This window comes from Ursus americanus, chromosome 4, assembly GCF_024610735.1.
Source record: "Ursus americanus isolate L20-20 chromosome 4, mUrsAme1.1.p, whole genome shotgun sequence".
Lineage (NCBI taxonomy): Eukaryota > Metazoa > Chordata > Mammalia > Carnivora > Ursidae > Ursus > Ursus americanus.
In genome coordinates, this window is record NC_142130.1 from 49,681,968 (window position 1) to 49,704,038 (window position 22,071).

Below are 22,071 nucleotides of genomic sequence, written 5' to 3' on the forward strand. Positions count from 1 at the left end.
ATGAAAATTCCCATCTTCTTTATTTTTAAGAATTTATATGGCATATGAAAAGAAGGTAGTGGGTACAGAGAACAGTTTGGCTCCTATTGAAGTCTTCTGGTTAGATTAAGGAGAGTTGGTTCTCATTGAGATGCTGATGGTGGCTTGATGAGTCATTCTGTTTTGGTCAAGGATTTGACCAGATTTTTCCATAACTTCTACTCTGTAGATTGGCGTCAAAGTATCTTCTTGTTCTTGGAGTATGATTTGAAAGATGTGCTATGTTTGGAATTACACAATCCTACAAATTTAACACAGAAGTTATTTGTGAAATTAAGAAACCAAGTCTCTTTTGTGTTCTCTTGTTCAAGATTATGGAGATAAATAATGTTGGGAGAGAACACTGTTGGAAGCAAAAGCCAGGCCTTATCACTCTTGGAATAGTTCTTTTAATAAAAGGACAATGCCCTCCAAAAGGGTGTCTTCCTTTTCTTCCCAATTTGCCCTGTAACAGTTTGTTCTAAGTTTTCGGCAATGGTGAAATGGGCAGTCTGTGGTAAACTGTTATGTTTAAAGTGTGATGTGGTGTATAAAATGTAAAGTTTAGGAAAACTCAGTGAACAAATCAAACGATTTTGATAAATACTTGTTTTGCGGAATACCTGTTTGGCTGTTTCTTCCTCTTGGAAAGCATTTCTTCTCTTTGGCTTCATGCTGCAGAAAATCATAGGACCTACTGCAAGGACATTTGAGTCTCAGGTTTTGCTTTTTTGGGGGATACGGTTGATAGCCAGAAGTCTGTGTGGAATTATTTTGTCTGATTCTGATTAAGCGTTCCTTTAATTGGCAGGTTGATAGCCTATTTTCAGGCTCTCTAGGAGAATACATGTTTGGACTTTCTTGAAGAGTCCTTTCTCAAGGTTCTAAAACAAGTATGAAGTTATTATTATTTAAAAATCACAACATCTTCTTTTCTTTAAGAACCCAATTTTCTTCAAAGATGAAATCACCTTGCAGTACTAAATACACAAGTTAATTAAATTGAATGACTGTATAGCTGTTATATATATTAATTTATCCTGCAAAGTTATTTTTATAGTACTTGGTTCATCAGTAACTAAGGTACATTAGGAGATATGAATTTCTGTCATATACGTAGAGCAATCAGGGTACTCAAACATAGCCAACAGATTGTTGACCTGCTTTTGAGCTGCTTAAGGGGTTACGAAATCCAGATACGGTTATCATGATGGTAAGATTGAGTATAGTACACTTAAGTAAAGATAAGTGATCTAAAATGAAATAAGCAGATAACTATATTAATAAATAAATAACAGTGAATTTAAAACCAAGTCAGTATCTCCTTGTCATTGTCATTAATTTGATTTATATTTCTGAACTGTTTTAACTTCCCATTGCAAGACATTGGACTGGACAGGGTTGGGTGGCAGCCATGAGCTTAATCTAGTTTGTCTTCTCATTAATATAGTTCAGCTCTTTTGATCTTTCATTTAAAGGTGAATGGCCGGAACGCTCGAAAGAAAAAAATATTATTTTTAAACAAGTCATTAACTTAAAATGTATAATTTTAAAATTACAAAGTGATATATTGAATTTCACGGTAGAAACTGACTCAGTTGCTCTCTGAGGTGAACAAATTAAATTTTTACTTTGCTTTCCAAAAACGATTTCTGTCCTGTTTCATACTGAGCACCCGCTGATGCGGATGGCAGTAGATCCTTTGATATTGAAGTACGTGAACTTCAGTTCTTTCGTCCTATAGCCCTGGAGGTGTTTACGGGCAATTATTGTTAGTGCTGCTTTTACAGATCAATGAACGGAGAAGGACAGTGGTGTGAAAATAAGATTAGAACCTTATTCAGATATTCTAAATGATTCCGTTTATTCTTTGACTTTAAAAAAAGTCTAACAGATTGTTTAGTAGTGAGCATACACTTTGAATGTGACTAAACATCATTTTCTCATGCTTTACATACAGCTACATTTTCCGGTTAAGCTGCACCCGGTTGGGACAGTGGGCCATCGGCTATGTGACCGGGGACGGCAATATCCTACAGACCATCCCGCATAATAAGCCCTTATTTCAAGCCCTGATTGACGGCAGCAGGGAAGGATTGTGAGTATGAGAAATGGGAGTCAGGGTGCTTATTACTCACCAGCGTGAAAGACAGACATTGCTTTGCGATGGAGAGAAAAAGTAGTGAGGCTGATGATCTGGCTGGTTTGTTTGTTTTTTTATCTCAAGACTGAGGAATGGAGTGCTCCTTAGTTCTTACAGTTCATCTCTTAAAATAGTCATTTTAAGGTAACCAGTTTGAATTAAACTGTATGTGACAGCCAGTAAATTCCATCATCGGATTAGAACATGAGTTTGTATCTTTCACAGGAAAAAAAATTAAAGGCACTTAAAAGTAGTTTAAAATAGATGATAAAACTTATTAAAAAGATAATTCTTTAGAATAACTGACTTCTCTTGCTTCGTGGAACCCTCCAGCTGACAGTTTCCTTTTTGTTTGACGGTAGTACCAGACTGTCTCTTTCTTCTTCTTCTTACCCTTTTCCTACCCCTTACCCCCTTTTTCTGTTTGTGTCATTCTTTTAGTCACACTGGTATTCAATCCCTATTCCAGAATTATATGTTAAGAGCTGAATTCAGTTTAACTTAAGCTATTCTTTTTTAAAATTTAAAAATAAGTAAGTTCTCCTTTGTCTTTTAGAGTAAGAAGGACTTTTTCTCCACAAAGTTTAGATAATCTGATAGGTGCCTTCCAAGTAGATATCTCATTTGTTTTAGTCATGTGCCATTCCCTTCATCTTTTTGTTCTCTTTTCTGTGTTGTTCTATTCTATTCTCATGTAATTCATATCATGCTCACTTTTCATGCCCTTTGCCCTTACTGAGTAACTGAAGAGACGGATGTTGCCTTATTTGCTACAGCACAGATGGTGATAGAAACCTAGTAGGAGAAAGCCCACAAGAGTTAGCAAAGAGAAAATAATTTAATTTCCACCTTTTCTAAAATAACTGCAAAAAAGAAAAAAAAGTGATAGGATATATATGAAGAAAAAATGCGTTTTTTTAAATAAGTTACGAGCTTTCAAGAAGTACTTACATAAGAATTGTATGGCAGACCGGTAACAAGTTTGTATTTCGGTTTTTTTAACTTATCATAAATTTGCTATCCTCAGTTATTTATGCCTTACTTGTAATGCATCTAAGATGCATATGTGTAGCTTTTGATTCACTGTGATTACAGGATTTTTTTTAAAGAAAGTGTGCTGTGAAGTTTTACAATCTGTACATGTAGTAATTTTGATACAGCTTATTTACATTGTTTATAATGCCTTCCATCTATTTTTTAAAGGCCAATAAAAAAACAAATTATATTGTAATCAGTAGCTTAGCCTCTGAACTCCTACACAAATCAGCTGTTAAAAAATATTTACACACAAACACACACACACACACACCCCTTCAGAGGCATTTAATTAGTTGAATTTGAACTGTAGTGATAGAGTACATTAAAATAGGTCAGATTAATATTATAATATGATTTAAAACTAGATCAGATTTTTAGATTATATTAAAATAGATATTATTAGATAGTTCCCACCCTCCCCCCCAGATCTGTAAAACACAGGATATTATCTGGCCCAGCTGTCATCAGGGGCAGCTGTCCTTTCCTTATAGTTAGTTCAAGTTAGTATGACATAGATAATAAAGAAGTTTACTTCCATACCCAGCTGAGATTGTTTATTCCTTCTCTGCCGTTGTGAGGGTCTCATCAGTAGCACCCTTGTTTACTGAGGAAAGTGACAACTTTCCCCTTATACATTAGATAGACCCTTTTAACCTTTCCTCTAGCGACCTTATTGTCATTTTTATAATCTTTGAGGTTTGAATTCTTCATAGAATTTCTACACATTTTTTAAGTGTGATGAGCAAAATGTTATATAATAATTTTAAAACTAGCCATTATTTAGGGTATAAAAAGAAAGTTATTTATTAACTCTCACTTAGTACTCTTCATTTAATATTTGTAAAACTTTAACCCACCCCTGCGAAAACATTCTAAATTTGTCATTTCAGATGTAGTCAACTCTTCCCTAAATTGTAAAAAAAAAAAAAAAAAATTGTCTCACTGATCTACTGATTTGTTCCTTACCCTATGAGAATTGTCTGTCCTCTAAGTTCATTTTTTTCTGGTTTTACTAGGTAAATTTTAACACTTAAGAACATATTTATAGACTATTTAAAAGGATAAATATTTTTTGTTCCTTCACAGAACAGTTTTAGTAGAGTTTTGCCCCTTAAAATATTGATCACAGTAGTAGTATATTCTGAATTTTTCATTCAAGCCACCTAGAACGGAGAGCTACCAAACTAACTATAGAACTTAATCAGTCAACATAATCCAACAGTGATATTACCATTTTTTAAAATCTAAAATCGGTATTTGCTAACACAATAAACTTCATTTTTAAAGGAATGTCTGAATGAATAAAAGCTTCTAACAATATGGCCTTATTACTATAACTTTTAGCTCTCATTTTAATTCTTTGTAACAATGGAACCTCACATTTATCAAGATTATGTTTGTAGCTTGATTTGAAGTAAATGAAACATATAATTGTAGCATTTTCTAACTTCTTCAGTCATGCGCGTACGTGTGTGTGTCAGCATGTGTGTAGACTAGTGTCTGTAGGGGTGACTGGAAGGTGGGATGGAAAGTCAGAGGATGGGAAACTGGAGAAGCAGAAACCATGGAGGTGTTTGCACAACTTTTGTAGGAAACTTGTGGGCTTTAATATCATTTTTCTCTCGTGTTACTAAGCATGGTGTAAAGTGATGCAGCTAACATTAACTGTGCTTCACATGAGAGACGTGATCATTGCAAATAGATGTACGTTCAAAGTGTTTTGGAATAGACCATGAATGGCCAGAAAAATAAATTTTTAACTTACCTAAAGGACCTGTAGTAAAGGTGTTTAATTGGAAATAGTTGCTTAGTGGCCAAGTCCATATTCATTATGTATTTCTTATATGAAAATGATTTCTAAATTTTAGATGTCCTAAAAGTAACTTGTATATTATGGAAACAGTGATAGTAAAGGTTCTTGATATAAGTTACATAAAAAGGAATTTTCAACATGTGGGTTTTGAATATATAAGAATCTGATTAAATAATCTTAAATGCAATTTAAAAATGTATATTTATGGTAATAAAATTTCTGTTTATAATCCAGCTATCTTTATCCTGATGGGAGGAGTTATAATCCTGACTTAACTGGATTATGTGAACCCACACCCCATGACCATATAAAAGTTACGCAGGTAAGGACAATTTCCGGTAACACATTTATAATTGTTAAGTATCTAATGCTTTTGAAATGAAAAGCATCCTCTTATATAAGCTGTAGCTAAAACTATGTACAGGTGTTTCATGCAAAAGATACTTTAAGGAATTCTAAGAGTGTTTGAAAAAATACATTACTTTCTCCATTTTTGGGATAAAAATTTCTGCTGTTAATATTCTTGCTTCCAATATGATATTGGCATTTATGCAGATAGATGATAGATAGATAGATAGATAGATAGATAGATAGATAGATAGATAGATAGATAGATCCACAGGTAAGTAAATAGATATGAGGAGAGAGGCATAGGTTTAGAAAACTCCAAAGATTAGAATAATAATATGCTTTAGCTTTTACAGTCAAATGAGTACTTGAAGCTTATTGAAGATAATAATTATATCCTTATAAATCTATTGTTGGCAACCTCATAGATTGAAAAGGAGTGTAACTTGGTAAGCCTTTCTTGAGGGTAATATTCAGTAATTATCAAAATCTAAATAAAAACATTTTTTACTCTAGTTTCTGATATATCACTCATATATACACAGAAAGATCTGTGCATTGGGGTATTCAGTTTAGCATTTTTCCTAAAATGAAAAATTATAAACGATTTAATCCTAGGTTAAGGAAACCATAGTATTACAGAATACCGTATTATACTGTACAGTCATTAAGAGGAGGAAGGTACCGCCACATAATCACATGGGAACTCTGGCATCTTTATTATGTAAAAAAGTTCCATTACTAAGAAGCTCAATTATATAACATTTCATTTTGTAAAGTTACGTTATGTAAGTCCAATTTCTGGAAAGAAAGAAAGGAAGAAAGAAATTACCATATATGAACCTATGAATATACTTTTTAAAAATAAAAATTAAAAAATACCAAACTGGTGACGTTACTTAACTGAGGGGGTAAGAAGCTTTGGGAATTAGGAAGAAGACGAAAGGGAGAACCTGAGTACTTTGTTTTACATATAGTCTAGTTTTAAAATATTTTATAATTGATATATTTTTGTGCTTTGTATAATAAATAATAAAAAATCAAAACCAGAAATTATAGATTTGGGGGAAGACAAGAGGTAATTTTTTTAATTTTATTTTGAATTCTCCAGATTTAGTCCCAGTGGTCTTGGTATTATTATGTGAAACAGATTTGTTGACATATGTACAGTTTTTTAAGTATAAAATATAATTGACATTATTTTAGTTATGTAGTGATTCCTTATGCTCTAATACATATAAAAGGACACTCACAAAAGGCAGTTCCTCTTTATAAAGCCGTGGTTTAAAAATACATATTCAGGAGTAGTACCATCCCATTAAATTATTCATAAATATTTGAATTACTTACCCCTTCAGTTCCATTGAATTTTGTATCCGTGCTTTTTGCTCACCATAATTTTTTAATAATTGCAAACCGGCCCTTTGGATGTCATAACAATATAAATCCTTAGCTATTATTTTAGAGACTTCAGTGACTTACAATTTATTTTTAAATTGTATTTACTTACAATTTCTTTATTGTGCATCTTGATACATTCTCATCTTTTTTCTTAATTTCTTTAAAAATTAAACAGTCACACAAACAAACTTCATGGTAGACACAATTTATATATGAATGTGTGTGTGCGTGTATGTGTATTTTTGTGTGTGTGTATGTATATATATATTTTTTTTTTCTCACCAAGATTATAAGATCTTTTAGTAAACTAGCGGTTAAATATTGTCACTTATTTATCCTGCATAGGGCCAGGTACCTAATAGACACTTATTAACTGAAACATTGCCTTATTTAAATGAAGTTTTATTTCCATAATTCCTTTTCTTTGTATCCCTATTAATTAACATTTCTTTACACATACTGATATATTTATATCTTCTTTGTGACATAGATCTTTTCACTATTTGGATACCAAGAATTTTACTATGTCAAAATGTTCAAAACTAGTATATCAAGGGAATAGATGTTTAATAAAACAATTTTTGGTTGCTGAAGTGATTAGTTTTCTTGACAGTGCTGTATTGGGAAAAGAGTATGCAATTTAGAGATTTAATATAGAATTTGAGGAAAACAATTTAAACTTATTGAGCCTCAGGTATTTTTTTAATTCAATATATCTTATTATGCTTTGGAGATTATATGACATAATAAATGTGGACCACAGTCCATAGCATGCAGGGAGGGCTTGGCAAATGCTGCTTTTCTTCTGTTCTGGAATTTCTAAAGGTATTTAAGAAAGAAAATTTAATGTTCAGTCAGAGTCGTGTGTGTGTGTGTGTGTGTGTGTTTGCAGTTTTATAGTAAAATTAGATGAGTATGTGGCACTTACAAAGAAACTAAAGTTATTTATATTTTCTTTCAAAACCATAAGTTTTGTCTTTTGAGTCACCACTGAAGCAAGTCCCTTCCTAAAGCAACAGTACAAAACATTAAATAATCCGAAGTATTAAAAAAGCTTACACAATTGCAGATAAAAGCTCAAATGTTTTAAAAAATGACTTTGTAGACCAAATTGTGATTAACAATTCAAAATATGTCTTAAATGGGTAACGTATTCCTGACAGGATCAAGTGTGAGGAATTTACTGTAAGTCATTGTATTAGAGAAAATTCAATATTAAGAGTTCATGTTAGAAATACATTAACACTGCCTTTTCTGCCTTTATCTCCCCCCGCCCCAAATTCCAGGAACAATATGAATTATATTGTGAAATGGGCTCCACTTTTCAGCTCTGTAAAATTTGTGCTGAGAACGACAAAGATGTCAAGATTGAGCCTTGTGGGCATTTGATGTGCACATCTTGCCTCACAGCATGGCAGGTATGATCCCAGTTTAGGGAGCAACACTGATGTCTTCCTTATATCCCCTCTTACTATTTCTCTTTGCAGTTTTTTTTTCATCTTAATGATTTAGGAAATGGTCTGTTAAATGCTTTCTTTGAGTAGTTGTTTAAAAAAATCTCATGTGTTTGATTTTCTGTTTTATATAATTTTATTTTTCTTGCTGTGTTTTATATTGTTACTTTTGCATGTATAATTTAATTTTAGGATTTAGTTATAAGTAGTTGTACCTCAATAAATATAAATTGATTTAATGTTTTAGACTAAGACCTAGAGAATAACTGGTTTCTCCAATGGCTATCTTATATTTCTTTATCTGTAGTAGAGGTTGGGGGTTTGAAAATGAATCTTTGGACAAACTTCCAGTTTTGAGTATTTGAAAGGATTCACAGAATATTTTGATCAAGTTGTTTTTTAACTGCTGTTTAACACAGTCAATATTGAAGTCAATATTATTGATGGAGTTTAGAAAGCAAATAATTAAGTTTTCAAACATTTTAATAAAAAACTTGCTGTTGAGTATATAATCGACATCCCTACCCCATTCCTGAGCCATCTCAGTCTTTGATGTTCTGTCCAACCCTGAACCTCTGTGTTGCCTGAGAGGAAGAACAGCCTTAGAGGGTCAGGCAGGGGGAATGCAGACTCAGGAACGTTGGTGCTGTTGAGCTCTTTACTTAGTAATAAAATATAATGATTTTCACATTTTCACAATCTAAAAAAAGGACCTCCTTCTTCCTTTGGGGAGATTTGAGAAATGAAGAAAAAGAGGAAGAATGAGGAAATGAATTACAATTGACTTATGTTTTCTTTTCATTCTTTGTTTTAAAAAGTACTTATTATTTTAGAGAGAGGAGAGGAGAGAGAGAAAGAGAGAGAGAGAAAACGTGAGCAGGGGGAGGGGTAAAGGGAGAGGGAGAGAGATTCTGAAGCAGGCTCCCGACTGAGCACAGAGCCCATGGAGGGGCTTGATCCCAGGACTCTGAGATCATGAGCTGAGCCGAAATTAAGAGTCGGACACTTAACCTACTGAGCCACCCAGGTGCCCCTTATTTATGTTTTCACTGCCATTTCTGAACTCCCAGATAGCTTTCTTACCTCAGTAAAAATTGTTCAACGTCCCTACACTTCTCTTTTTCAGTATGCATTTGGTTTATATTTTACTTTAGGTTTTCCTGGATATCCATTCCTTGATACCCTAATTTCCCTTTATCCCTTCAAGATGTTGGTGAACTTTGTGTCGTATAGGGAGAAGTTGGAAGAACAGTGATGCGCAGTGTGGGGTCAGCAAACTTACTCTCAACCTATGGGAACTTGATTGCTGTGTAAATTATGTTAATTGTTCTGCAGACCTAACAATGTCTTTTTATAAATGACTTTCAGTAAGTCACTCTGGTAGAAGAGAGAAGTATGTTTGCAAGTGTGTTTCACATCAGTCAATAGAAACTATTACAGAGATACTGACTCAGTGCCGGACTGACAGATGGGACCGTTATGATGATTTGCTTTACCTGATACCCATTCACTATTTCGGGATAAATAGAGGCCAATTGTGTTTGTCACCTCTTTGGATTGACTTATGACTTCGGGGTGGTGGTGTGGTTCTCATGGGTACAGAGAAGCTAAAAACTTTGTATTTCCACCTAAAGAGACCAGAATTTTAGGCTGGTACAAACTCCCAGTACTCTCTGGCCCCACGCATGGCCTATGTCTTTGGCCTGTACTCTTGGGGCCTCAGGCTGGGAGCATACACATAGGTATATATGGTAGGACTTGGCATCTTTAACTTGATACCTACCTAGTATTTGGAAGTTAAGTGGGTTAAAAGTCAGAAGTTCCCATTAGTTTGGCAAAACCTTTGATCACTAAAGATTATTGTTTAAAGCATCATACAGAATAGCTGTTTACCTTACAGCCCAAGTAAAAGAGTATCACTGAATATAAAACAAGCAGATTTCATTTATTTTACTTTTTGCATATGGAAGAAATTTATGTTCTAAAATTTCAGGGACAATACTACACATTTTATTTAGTAAGTTTGTGGACTCTTTGCAGTAAATAGGTACGTTATGTGCCAAAGACCCAGGAGCATTTCCCTGTTGCCAAGGCTGTTATGAACCCTTTGTCCCTTACATCACCACAACTTTTCTGTATATTACTGTGCATTCTCCAAATAGTACAGTTCCTCCTGCCAGCATCTAATCAGTTCCCTGATTCACTTCATGATTTTTTGTATTGGTCTAATGGCCTTATGTAAAGACGTGCCCCATCATATTTGTAAATTGCTAACATTCACTTTTTTTTCTTTATTACTCTGAATTACTTCTCAGTTTTACTTTTAGAAATTGAGGAAGTGCATAAATTGCCAAGCACTGAAAACTTAGCCTTTGAGTAAAAGTTCAGGAGAAGGTCATTATAAAGTAGTGGTTTACTAAGTGAAGGAGTAACCAAAAAAATGACAAATACAAAAAATACTCAGAAGGTTGAAATAATACTCAAATTATATCATACTCTTGCTACTAACAAATAATGTTAGTATTTTAATCTGATCGAAGAATTTTGCATATAGGTTAGTGAAAAATGTTCAGGAGCATTATTTCAGCATTATTTTTTAATTCCTCCCACACAAGACACTTTACAATTAATAAATATTCTTCTGATGCATTTTGTATATGTCCCTGTAAACTCTTACCTCACTGTATTTGTATTGTGAACAGTACATATTTACCCGGCTCTCTTCAAGACCCTAGTTTGGAATCCCTCTCTTCTAGCATGCTGCCTGCCTCCACAGCGGGAGACAGTAAATATTTATGGACGGTATGCTAGAGAGTGTAAAGAGAAGACTTAAGGTTACATTAAAAAGATGTTAAATAGGTAAATTAGGTAAGTTATTGATATTGTAGATCGTATGTCTTAGTTCTGTTCATTTTTCTTTTGAAAAGTACCTATGATTTTTTTTCAAAGACCTTTTATTATGCTGAAGATCAGAGAATAAATTCTAAGAATTTTAAACCTAAGATCCATTTGTTCCGTTCAATAGCTGCTGGATGATTCCCTTCAACTTTTCACATTTTGATTTTGTTCACTTATTTTTGAGCCACATGATTTTACTTTTATCGCTTGCAATAATACTGGCACTAAGCTTGAGGCAGCAAAACTGAGTTTCTCTATTACTTTTTTACACCAAGAAGCAGTGCATGGTGATCCCTGGTTCAAGTTTTCTCTACCCTAAAAAAAATTGCTCTCAGGCCAAGGTTTGCAAATTCCAAAGTGATACTCCATAGTCTTTCTAGCTCAGTGGGATCTTAGTGGTTAAAGGAAGCATCAAGTTTTGAACATCTCCACTTTGGGATAACCTGAATATTTCTACCTTTATATATAGATTTCACAAAGTGGTGTTTCCTGCCAACCAACAGATCTGTTTTGGCCGTTTTTACGTAATATGAATAGCAGTGTTTGACAATCATTTAAGCATGTTGTTGCAAAATGCCCTTGTTACTTAATAAAAATAAAATTCTTGTAAAGCTAATCCAGTTAAAATGCAGTTGACAAACCATAGATATGCTAAAAGCCTCACATTGTGGTCTCAATAAGCTGTTCAAAGGACTTCACCTAATATATGGTGAATATGAGAAGTAAAAGAACAATTATCGAACATTTCCATAGTTCTGCAGGATATTGTTGAAGATTGTATCTGAACTTGGAGATGCAGTGGGAAATGTTGTATGACTAGAAAGTCTGGATATGACTCAACATAGCAATAGGTCTCTTGTTTTCAGTGTTCTCTTTATTCAAACTGGTACAGAGCTAGAGTCCATATTTTCTGACTTCAAAGCCATTGTTTTTGTTTTATATGCTTGTTTATTTTTTCTGTAGAGAAAAGGTTGTTTTCAAACTGAATTATGCATAAGGATCATTTGCTACTTTACTTGGTGAGAGCAGACATAGATTGTTTTATCCATCATTCTGCAACATCTCAAATCCATTTACTTATCCATATATTTAGGAACATTCCCGGGCAGCTGCTATGTCCCAGGTTCCGTACTAATCTCTGAGCTAGGAAGTAACACCATTAAGACCCAGGCCTGACCCTCCAGAAGTTAAAATTAAATCTGAAAGTTTTATAAAGGGGCATGTATTAATAATCATTACTGGAAATGAACATCCTGTGATCCTTCAAATTTAATTATGGATTCGAGACATCTTTTGTTACTTTCTACTACTTTGGTTCGCATGCTGATTGGAAAGGGATTTTAAAGGTTGCTCATCTGCCAAGTAGCTCTGATAAATCAGTCAGAGTCCAATAGGAAAGAAATATTAAACACTGACCACAAAACATTATGTGTTCAGCCAGTGTGCATTTTTAGCAAGTCATTCTTCACCAACTTTTCCTTCCATTTATTGCCCTCCTTTGGTTTAATTGAATTCATTGGAAACTGCAATTTTAGGTAATTAACGGAAACCCTAAGAAACGCATGGTAGAAGTGTCAGTTAGCTGTGCCAGGCGGCAAGTGGTTACCCTTTCATTTCTGTCCTAATGGCCCATTAGTCATGCCTCTGAAGAGGTGTCAGATACTTTTTTCTCCTTCTGAAACATCTGTGTTATTTAATAAATTGAATAAGCAAGCCAGAGTTTGCACAGAATACTAAATAAGTTGAATAATCACCTCTCTGGAGACATTCTTTGAAGCACTATCACTCTGGGTGCGGCATTTCTGTGCTGTCTTTGGCAATAAAACTCGCAGTTTTCTTCTACTTCCTCGCAAAACAGTTTTCTTGACAAAACATTTTTCTTCTGCACCCAGAACTCCTCCACATCTTTTTGGGGTAGCCCGTTGCACAGCAGTGAGGGTGCAGGCTTCCACAGGAGGTGTAAAGTGAGGGACTGTTTTCGTACTGTGTCTGCCCCCACACCCCAAGAATCTAGAATGTGGCTTCTGAGCTTACAGAATTGCACAAATTCTAAACTGTGTTCTTCCCATCTTCTTTTCAAAATAAAAATGGATATACATTTATCAATTGGATATGCAGCCTTGTTTTGAATTACTGCCAAGGACTTTAATTCAATTAAAAGTAAAATTAATTTCTTCCTGTGATTATTTCTTCTGCATCTTTTTCCAAATAATTTACAAGAAAGATATCTGGAATGTTCAAAATAAAATTTCACAAAGTCATTAGATGAAAATCACTAATCCCTGATTTTAATATGGAATATGAGTAAAGAGATTTATGGCTGTCCCATATTCAGAGAGCATTGTTGGGGGAAAAATGTGTGAGAGGGGTGAGAAGCCAGCTCACAGGATCACATATAAGGCACAGAGAAATAATCTTTTATTGTATCTTCCTTCAAAAGTAACCAACCTTCACATTTCTAGCCTCAGTGAAACTTTTTAACCTTAGTACTAGAAATAAGAAGATTATACTTGCCTTTAAGATGGTTATAAATTGGTATTTCTGTACTTGATTGCATGTTGTGTCTTTTTTTATAAATGTGATCCAATAAAACGTTGGAGCTCCTGTTTCGCTTTGGGAGTAATATAGGGGCTATCCGAGTCATCCCAAAAATGTTATAATTATTTCATGAATGACAGTGATAACAGTAGGAATGAAAAAGAGGAGAAAATAAAATCTGGTAGAGCAAGTGCTTGACTGTATTAAATGCGGGCTGACTGTATGTGCCTGGACAATAGCAGGTATTGGCACTTGGGAAAGGTTCTTGGTTGGCTCTAAGAGAGGCCTTTCCTGAGTGTTCTAAAAGTAGACTCCGTTAAATAAAGCACCTTTAGAATGCAAATGCATAAACTTCATCCATTAACATTTTAAATTGGACTCTAGCAACAAATATTTTAAAAGCTCTTACTATGTAAAAAAATATATCCCAAGGAATGCTATAATTATTAGGACAAGTTTTTCATCTTCCTGTTGAAAGCTGAAACTTTATGGAGAGAGCCCGGGTGCTCAGTCAGTGAAGCGTCTGCCTCCATCTCAGGTCATGATCCCAGGGTCCCAGGATGGAGCCCCCCATCGGGCTCCCTGCTCATCAAGGGAGCCTCCTTCTCCCTCTGCTCCTCACCCTTCATGTGCACTTTCTGTTTCTCTCTCGGGGTCATGGATGATTTATTTAAAAACAAATTTTTAAAAAATAAAATAAAAGCTGAAACTTTTCAATTAGAGCAAATGATATTGATTATACTAGTTTATTTAATTTTGAAATTTGCGATTTGAACAAAATATTTTTTTCATTTTTGAATGATCAGTAGTAGGCAGCTATTTTTCAACTTTATTTTAACCTGGGTTATGAATATGGTATTGAGGAACCCCTACATCCTGATGCTGCAGTGCAGGATAGTGGTAGGACAGCAGTGTATGTAATTTCCTGCCCACTGCTGCTCAGCTTCGTGACCTCCATCAGATTCTGTCAACTGTCAGCTCTCTTACTGGTAAAATGGGGATAATCATAGTATCTACCTCATAGGGTTAAATGAGTTAATATATGGGTAGTGCTTACAGTAGTGTCTGAAATTTTAGTTAGTATTGTTCCTGATGGTAATAACTGGTAGTATCACTTATGAAGGTGTCTCCAATTCTGATTATTCTTAATTTATAAACAGTGGTGATTCTGTGGTTTTAAAATTGTATTCATTTCATTATAAGATGGGGATTCTTGTGGATATGTGAATTATTTTCAGATGCTAAGACAGGTTTCCTCAGTTATCTTATTATATTTCTTTGCTTTTGAAATTACCTTTATAGTAATTATGCCAGAATTTGCATAATACTTTGAAAGCTTTGAATTAATTTATCTTTATCAGTGAAATAACCCTTAAACTGTATATTCCTTCATTATACCCTACAAATAAGATGAAATGCCTTACCCTGTGTCACACAGCTGTGATTGGTAGGTGTGGGATTCTAATTCACGTGTCCTGATCCAGAATGTCTGTGCTCTTTTTCTGATTTGCTGTTTTCACGGGCCTCACAAATTAAAACTAGAAGAGTCTAGATTTACCAACATCTTTTTTTCCTTGCTCCTCATAAAAGAGCACCAAAACCAACCATCTCTTTCACTCTGGGTCATTTATTCTAAGATTACTATTAATTATCCTCATTGGTTCTTTTAACAAGAAATTATTGAATTTCTGTAGGAAATATTGTGCTCTGAAAATGCTTAGTATGGACCCAATTTATTCTCAGCATATGTATGTATTTTTCCAGTTATTTACTTATTTATAATTGTTCCATGCTTTACAGAAATGATTTATGATAACTTCAAATCTATGTGAAATATAGCAAAGTAATGTAAATTAAAAGTTACTGATACAGAAAGCACACATACACACACACAGTGAAAAATATAAAATGCACTCCAAAATGAGACTGAGGAAGTCCTAGTTATTCTTCAGGCTTCTCTGTATATATTGAATCTGTGGGAAGCCATGAAGCGATTAACCTTAAATTAAAGTGGGACCTTTAATAATCATCCTGAGAGCAAATAAATTGTACTATATACAATGTGTATCTTAAAAAAAATGAAAGAAGGTATTTAAAAGACAGTATCCATCTGAACAATGTTTAAGCAGAAAGAATATAGAAGCTGACCAGTACATGATGCTGATGACCATGAGATGATACGGGTATTTATTTGGATTTTTACCTAGGGTGTGACTGGGGACTGGGCAATTTTGGGAGTTAAAGAATTTTTTTCCTATTTTTCTGTCGAGTGTTAATTTGTTCTCAGGTTGCCTGAATTATATTTCTGTTTAATATCAGTAACTTAATATTAATGGTTGGCATATGAGTCTGAATTATTTTGTCATGACCATATTGCACAGTTAAGTTTCAGATGAGCGTAGTACTCGCTGATAACTTCTGCATCTTTGGTTCGGAAGTATTTCTTATTTGAGGAAGTAAAATCTACTGAGTCAATTAGAACAGATGGAGTCCCCAGTACTTCCTCTTAATGTTCTCAGGATGTGAATATGTTGAGGACTGGAAAAGAAATTATTTATTGGTCTTTCTTTTTCATTAACATACATTCCTTGATCTTGCATTAAGTATATGTTGACAGAAATATTATTTTAATTATGAGGCACAACCCTGATGAGTTATATGTCTGTTGAAGACATTCTTCATGTGTATTCAGTCAGCCATCTGACAGAAACTAGAGCAGGGTACCAAAGTGGCATTTGAAAATTTATGGTTAAACTTAATTTGCATATGGCAGTAGTCAGTATACAGAGACAGTGATGGGTGAAGTCATATTTGAGTAAATACCATTAAGGAGACAGATTCAGTGTGATCTGTGCCTGCAAATCAAAGTGGATATACATTGCAGCTTAGGCTTTTGGGGGGATTTTTTTGTTGTTATTAATTTAGTGAGTCATGTGAACTCTCAACAGAGAGAGAGCTAAACAGAAAATATACTTTTTGATGTATTCGTAAAACAGTGACTCTAACATACATCAGTAATTTGTACAGTATTAAACTTTCAGGTAGCAGAGATGGAGAAAAACTAATTTCAGTTATAGATGAACTATTCCGAGTCCTTTCCCTGGTGCCATCAAGATGCTATTACTGCCCTTCCCCTCCTCCCTTTTCCAAACTCATCTTTTCAGTTACGTTCTCTCAAGAAATGGATGGCATAGACTGGAAGTCATCCTTAAGCAAAACAGCACGAAAATTGGCCTTGAAGGTTCTAAGAAAAGTTTTTGTAACTGAATACTGTGGCATAAACATTTCAGGCACTGTGCTAAAAACATAATGACTTTAATGTTTCAGTTCAAGTGGACTGATTTTTAGTTATGGTAATTATACTTTAATTAGGTCTTAAAAGATTTTCTATTTTTAGATACACATACTAAAACTTTTATAGATGAATTTATGTATGGGATGTACTTCAAAATAATCCAGGGGTGGGGGAAGCAAGTGAAGGTATCAATGAAACAAGATTGGACATGAACTGGTCGTTATTAAAGTTGGGTGGTAGGTAAATACAGATTCATTACACTTTTCTGTCTACTTCTGCTTATGTTTGAAATTTTCTATAATTTTTTTTAAATGTATGAATGAATGACGTGTCTACTTAGGGCCCAGAGCACTACTTTCCATCCTTCGTGCATTAAAGACACACAGGGAACAGCAGCTCTTTCCCATCTTGCTCTTATATATCAGAACGATCTTTCTGGAATTATTTTATGTAGATCTGTAAGAAAATTCCATCATAAGCACAGAATATGGATCCCTTTTGACTTTAATGATAGGGGATTTTATCTAGATGATAACATATATCGACTGCACTTGGCATTTAATGTTCTTGTTAACAAAAGAGAAAAGTTTAGCTTTCCTTAAATATGTACTCCCGTGTTAGGAAATGTTAATGTCATATAAAAGAATTAAGTCTTAGTTTTATCATCTGTAAAATGTTGGAGCAAAATCTTTAAATTGCCTTGAAGCCCTCCAGCTTAAGCATATGTAGCAGTAAACATCAAAGGATTTTGTATCAGCCTGCCTGTGTTTCTCCACACCACCTTAGTTCCCCTACTTTACCATCCCAAGTTTCTTTCCCAAATTATCTAACAGTAGATGAATAAGGGAATGCTGTGTTTTCATTAACTAGTACGAAGAGCATTTGTTTTTCTTTTTTTTTTTTTTGACAATGTGTGTGGCAAAGGGAGATGTTCACTCTGTTAATTTGAGTGATGTTTGGATGAGAATAACCCACCGACCGCAGGATCTGCCAGAGTGGATGCCCAGCAGTCGTCCAGTGAGAGGAGAGCACAAGTGTTATTCCACTGCTGCTCAGAGCATTGGTGTAGGGCTTGCAGATAACCAGTTTCTGGGGCACCTGGGTGGCTCCGTTGTTAAGTGTCTGCCTTCGGCTCAGGGCCTGATCCCAGGGTCCTGGGATCGAGCTCCGCATCGGGCTCCCTGCTCCACTGGGAGCCTGCTTCTTCCTTTCCCACTCCCCCTGCTTGTGTTCCCTCTCTCACTGGGCTGTCTCTCTCTCTCTGTCAAATAAATAAATAAAATCTTAAAAATAAATAAATAACCAGTTTCCCATCATGCCAAGTGGGTGGGATGGTCTTGAGTTAAGTACTGAATGGTTTCTTTAAAGATGTTAGCTCTCTTTGCATCCCTTGTCTCATCTCTGAAATGGGATGAATTGGCACCATTTCAAATGATTTTATGCTTTTTACTGTTTTTTAAATAACACACTACTAAAATCAGGGTAAAATGCAGAAACAAATATGGCGGTGAGTAGCCTACGCCATCTAGCTCCAGAAGGCAGCATTATGTGCAGGATGACGACAGAGTCTTGTTCTATTTCCTTGCCAATTGTGAATTCTTAATTCAGTTAGTTTTGAGAAATGGAATTGGGAGACTTTGCACAAAACCTTCGATAATTACCAATAAATGAGTTTCCAGCCCGAAAGTATTAGCACAAATCTTTTTGCAGTATCTAGTTTGAAAGCAAGATGAGGGGTAAAATTTAATATTTCACCTGGTATTACATTCCAAATGAGCTGTGTCAGAATGACAGGCTCTCAGGACAGTTGATGTTTCCTAGATGTCAATTTACTTTCTTTTTTTCCCATTGATTATAAATCAAGATTTTTAAAAACCTAGGCAATTAAATGGAAATATTTAGCCATAGTTGTATACACAGGAACTTCACCAGAATGGCTTGCTTAATTGATACTACTACTTTATTTATGATGAACTTTTATCAAAATGTCCTTTTTATAGAATGTTTAACACTGGAGCCTTTTGGTAAAGAGGGAAATGATTCAATTTCCAGTTTTCTACGGGGCTTTCAAGTTTTGATATATTACAATTGTAAGTGAAAATTCAGGAAAATAATGTTAGGCTCCTTTTCTTTGGTAAATCAAACTTTTTTTTTTAGAGAAGTTTTTCTTTGAAAGTTTGAGATACTGAACATTTATTGTATATTTCGTTGGCTCCGTGTTCTACTCTATTACTTCTTTAAGACAGATCTTCCTTCACTCTCACTGCCTACCCTAAAACTCTTGTTTGCAACTTCTTTTTATGTTGAAGAACATTGGCCCTTCAGCACTGTTTTATTGGAACAAAGACCAATCACATGTTTTTTGTTTGTTCAGGAGTCAGACGGCCAAGGCTGCCCCTTCTGTCGCTGTGAAATAAAAGGAACGGAGCCCATAATCGTGGACCCCTTTGATCCAAGAGATGAAGGTTCCAGGTGCTGTAGCATCATCGACCCCTTTGGAATGCCCATGCTTGACCTGGATGATGATGATGACCGAGAGGAGTCCTTGATGATGAATCGGTTGGCAAATGTTCGAAAGGTAAAATGATAAAGCACAGGTTTCATGACGCTGGTATGTGGGCATGAGAAAGGACTGATGCTGTCACAGATGGGCTAGGACTGAATTGATTTGGGCTTGGGAAAGAAAGATGGAAGAATCAAAAGGAAGGTGAGGACCTAGGTAATGTTGACAGGTTGATGAAATCCTAGACTGCGAAAGAACTAGCGTCTACTCCAAGTACTCTCACTGGTTTTAAACTTCAGAGTGAGAGATGGTGAGAGTTTTCACATAGAAATAAACATCGTCTAAGACTGACAGGAGCTGATCTGTGAAGAAAAATTAAGAAAGTGAAGAAAAAATTAAGACAGAAAATATAAAAATTGAAAGTGATGAAACGGAATAAAAACAGTCTTTATTGAAGTCTAAAGGAAGTATCTGTTCGAGTTATTTTCTTACTAGGAAAGCCAGCATTCCATTTGGCTACTGAGAGGTCACATAAGATTTACTTTTGTGAATTTACCACAGTATGGGCTTCGCTTATCAAAATTACTGACCCAGAAAATTGACTTTGTCAATTTACTGAGAATGGAGGCTCCTGCCCAGTTGGAGTAGCTAAGCTCACAAAAGGCTAGTCCATGAACTAGAATGCCGACTGAATAATTTACAAGCCAGAAATAGAATGATTAAGAGAACTGGACTCTTAGATATCAGGTTATTCTGTGTACAGAAAGATATATGAAATTTGGATTACACTCAGAAGTTCTGTGTTTTCAAAATCAGAGAAATGGCAATAAGTGGTATGAAAAGATCTGCAAATAGAGTGTGAAGGTGCCCCGTCCCAGCCCTCCTCCTGACTCATGGCAGACAGGGCTCATCAGTCATGGCACTCATCCCCGCTGAGGTCACAGCCTTATAGAGCCTCCACTGAAATTCATTAGGACTTGGCAGGTAACGTGAGTCCTATTTGCCATCTAGGTGGAGTGATGATAACGTTTAATGGCATCAGATCGTTTGCGTCCGTCTCTGTGGTAGGGAAGCCCTTGGGGCAGGAAACAGATGAGGCGTTTGTTTGGGTTACTCCTTCTTGCAGATATCAAAATTTACCTCTGAGGTTCCTGTATTTTCTATATTTCAGCATTCCATTCTCAACAAAGTTGTATACCCTTGGTATTTTTTACATTGTGCCGATACGTCACCATCACCAACGTGGCTATTGACGTTTGCGGTCTGAGATTATTTCTACTCTTCAGCTCATTATTTTTCATAAATGTCATAATTTGACTCTCAGAGAAACTACTCTGGATTCTACCCTTTAATCCTGACAACTTAGTTTTGAAGCATGTAATTTCTTTGACCCAAGAGATGGAAAAAAGGAAGTAGTTGTTGCTCAGTATCTTTTAAATGAGCAAAGCTTTTTTTTACGTATTTTTTCCTCTGAACAACTTGCAGAGGTAAATATTCTTCTCATGTTTCAGATAAGGAAGTGAGGACTACACCTGTCACGTGGCTGCGCTAGGAAGTTGAAGAGACCAGATTCTAACTTAATGTCTCTGGACAACAGTACAGTGCTATGTCCTAAACTGCATGTGCAGCTCGCTCTCATGCTGAGTCATGAAATGGTTTCTACTAAGTCAGATTATAGAGTGTATGCTAGACCATTCCTCATACAATATTATTAATTTTAATTATTAGTGGTAATAAAATAGTAACATTGATGATTTCAGTGACAGGGTACTGTTCTGGGTTCTTGAATCCCTGATCTCATTTGATTATTTCACCAACCCAATGAAGAAGCTACTGTTACTGTCCTGTTTTACAAAGGATGAAACTGAGGAAGAAAGAGGTGAAATAGCTTGCCTAAGATCCCAGTAGTACTCAGTAGCAGAACCAATACTTTATTCCAGATTTTCCTAACTTCAAAACTCCAGTTGTGAGCCATCACCCAATATGTCTCTTTTGCCCTCCTTGCAAGATGTCACACACATTGTACTCGATAGAGCGTTAACTACCTGTCCTTTGAAGGTCTTTTCAGTTCTGTAGTATAATGTATATCATGAATAATGACTGACCTCCAATACAATTTTAACCAGAAGTTAAAAACAATTTGAATTTGATCTGGTGATAAAAACATTAAATTCTAGGGGCGCCTGGGTAGCACAGCGGTTAAGCGTCTGCCTTCGGCTCAGGGCGTGATCCCGGCGTTCTGGGATCGAGCCCCACATCGGGCTCCTCCACTATGAGCCTGCTTCTTCCTCTCCCACTCCCCCTGTTTGTGTTCCCTCTCTCACTGGCTGTCTCTCTCTCTGTCGAATAAATAAAATCTTTAAAAAAAACCAAAACATTAAATTCTAAAAATATTTATGCCCTATAAAAATATTAACACCCACACCTACCTAATAGGTCACCAAAAACCCAAGCAAATTCAGTTGAGACTTGCCAACTGATACCTAATGACTATTAAATCTGTTTTCTGGTATACTAGCTATATGTGGCTAATTTAAATGTAAATTTAAAATAATTAAAGTTTAATAAAATATTCCTCAGTCCCATTGAACATACTTTAAATGTTCAATAGCCACTTGTGTC

General features: G+C 35.2%; 1 protein-coding gene across 7 annotated transcripts in view; it reads left to right on the top strand.

The window, feature by feature from the left end:
• Window positions 1-22,071, top strand: part of CBLB (Cbl proto-oncogene B) — a 218,850-nt gene that overhangs the window by 119,262 nt on the left and 77,517 nt on the right. For all 7 annotated transcript variants that reach the window (XR_015724219.1, XM_045785283.2, XM_045785279.2 and 4 more), the window contains exons 7-10: window positions 1,979-2,116; window positions 5,247-5,334; window positions 8,048-8,179; window positions 19,321-19,524. Coding sequence is in view for 6 of the 7 variants with exons in the window: in XM_045785283.2 (XP_045641239.1) it covers window positions 1,979-2,116; window positions 5,247-5,334; window positions 8,048-8,179; window positions 19,321-19,524 (562 nt within the window). In the remaining variant the exon portion in view is untranslated. The remainder of the gene's footprint in view (window positions 1-1,978; window positions 2,117-5,246; window positions 5,335-8,047; window positions 8,180-19,320; window positions 19,525-22,071) is intronic.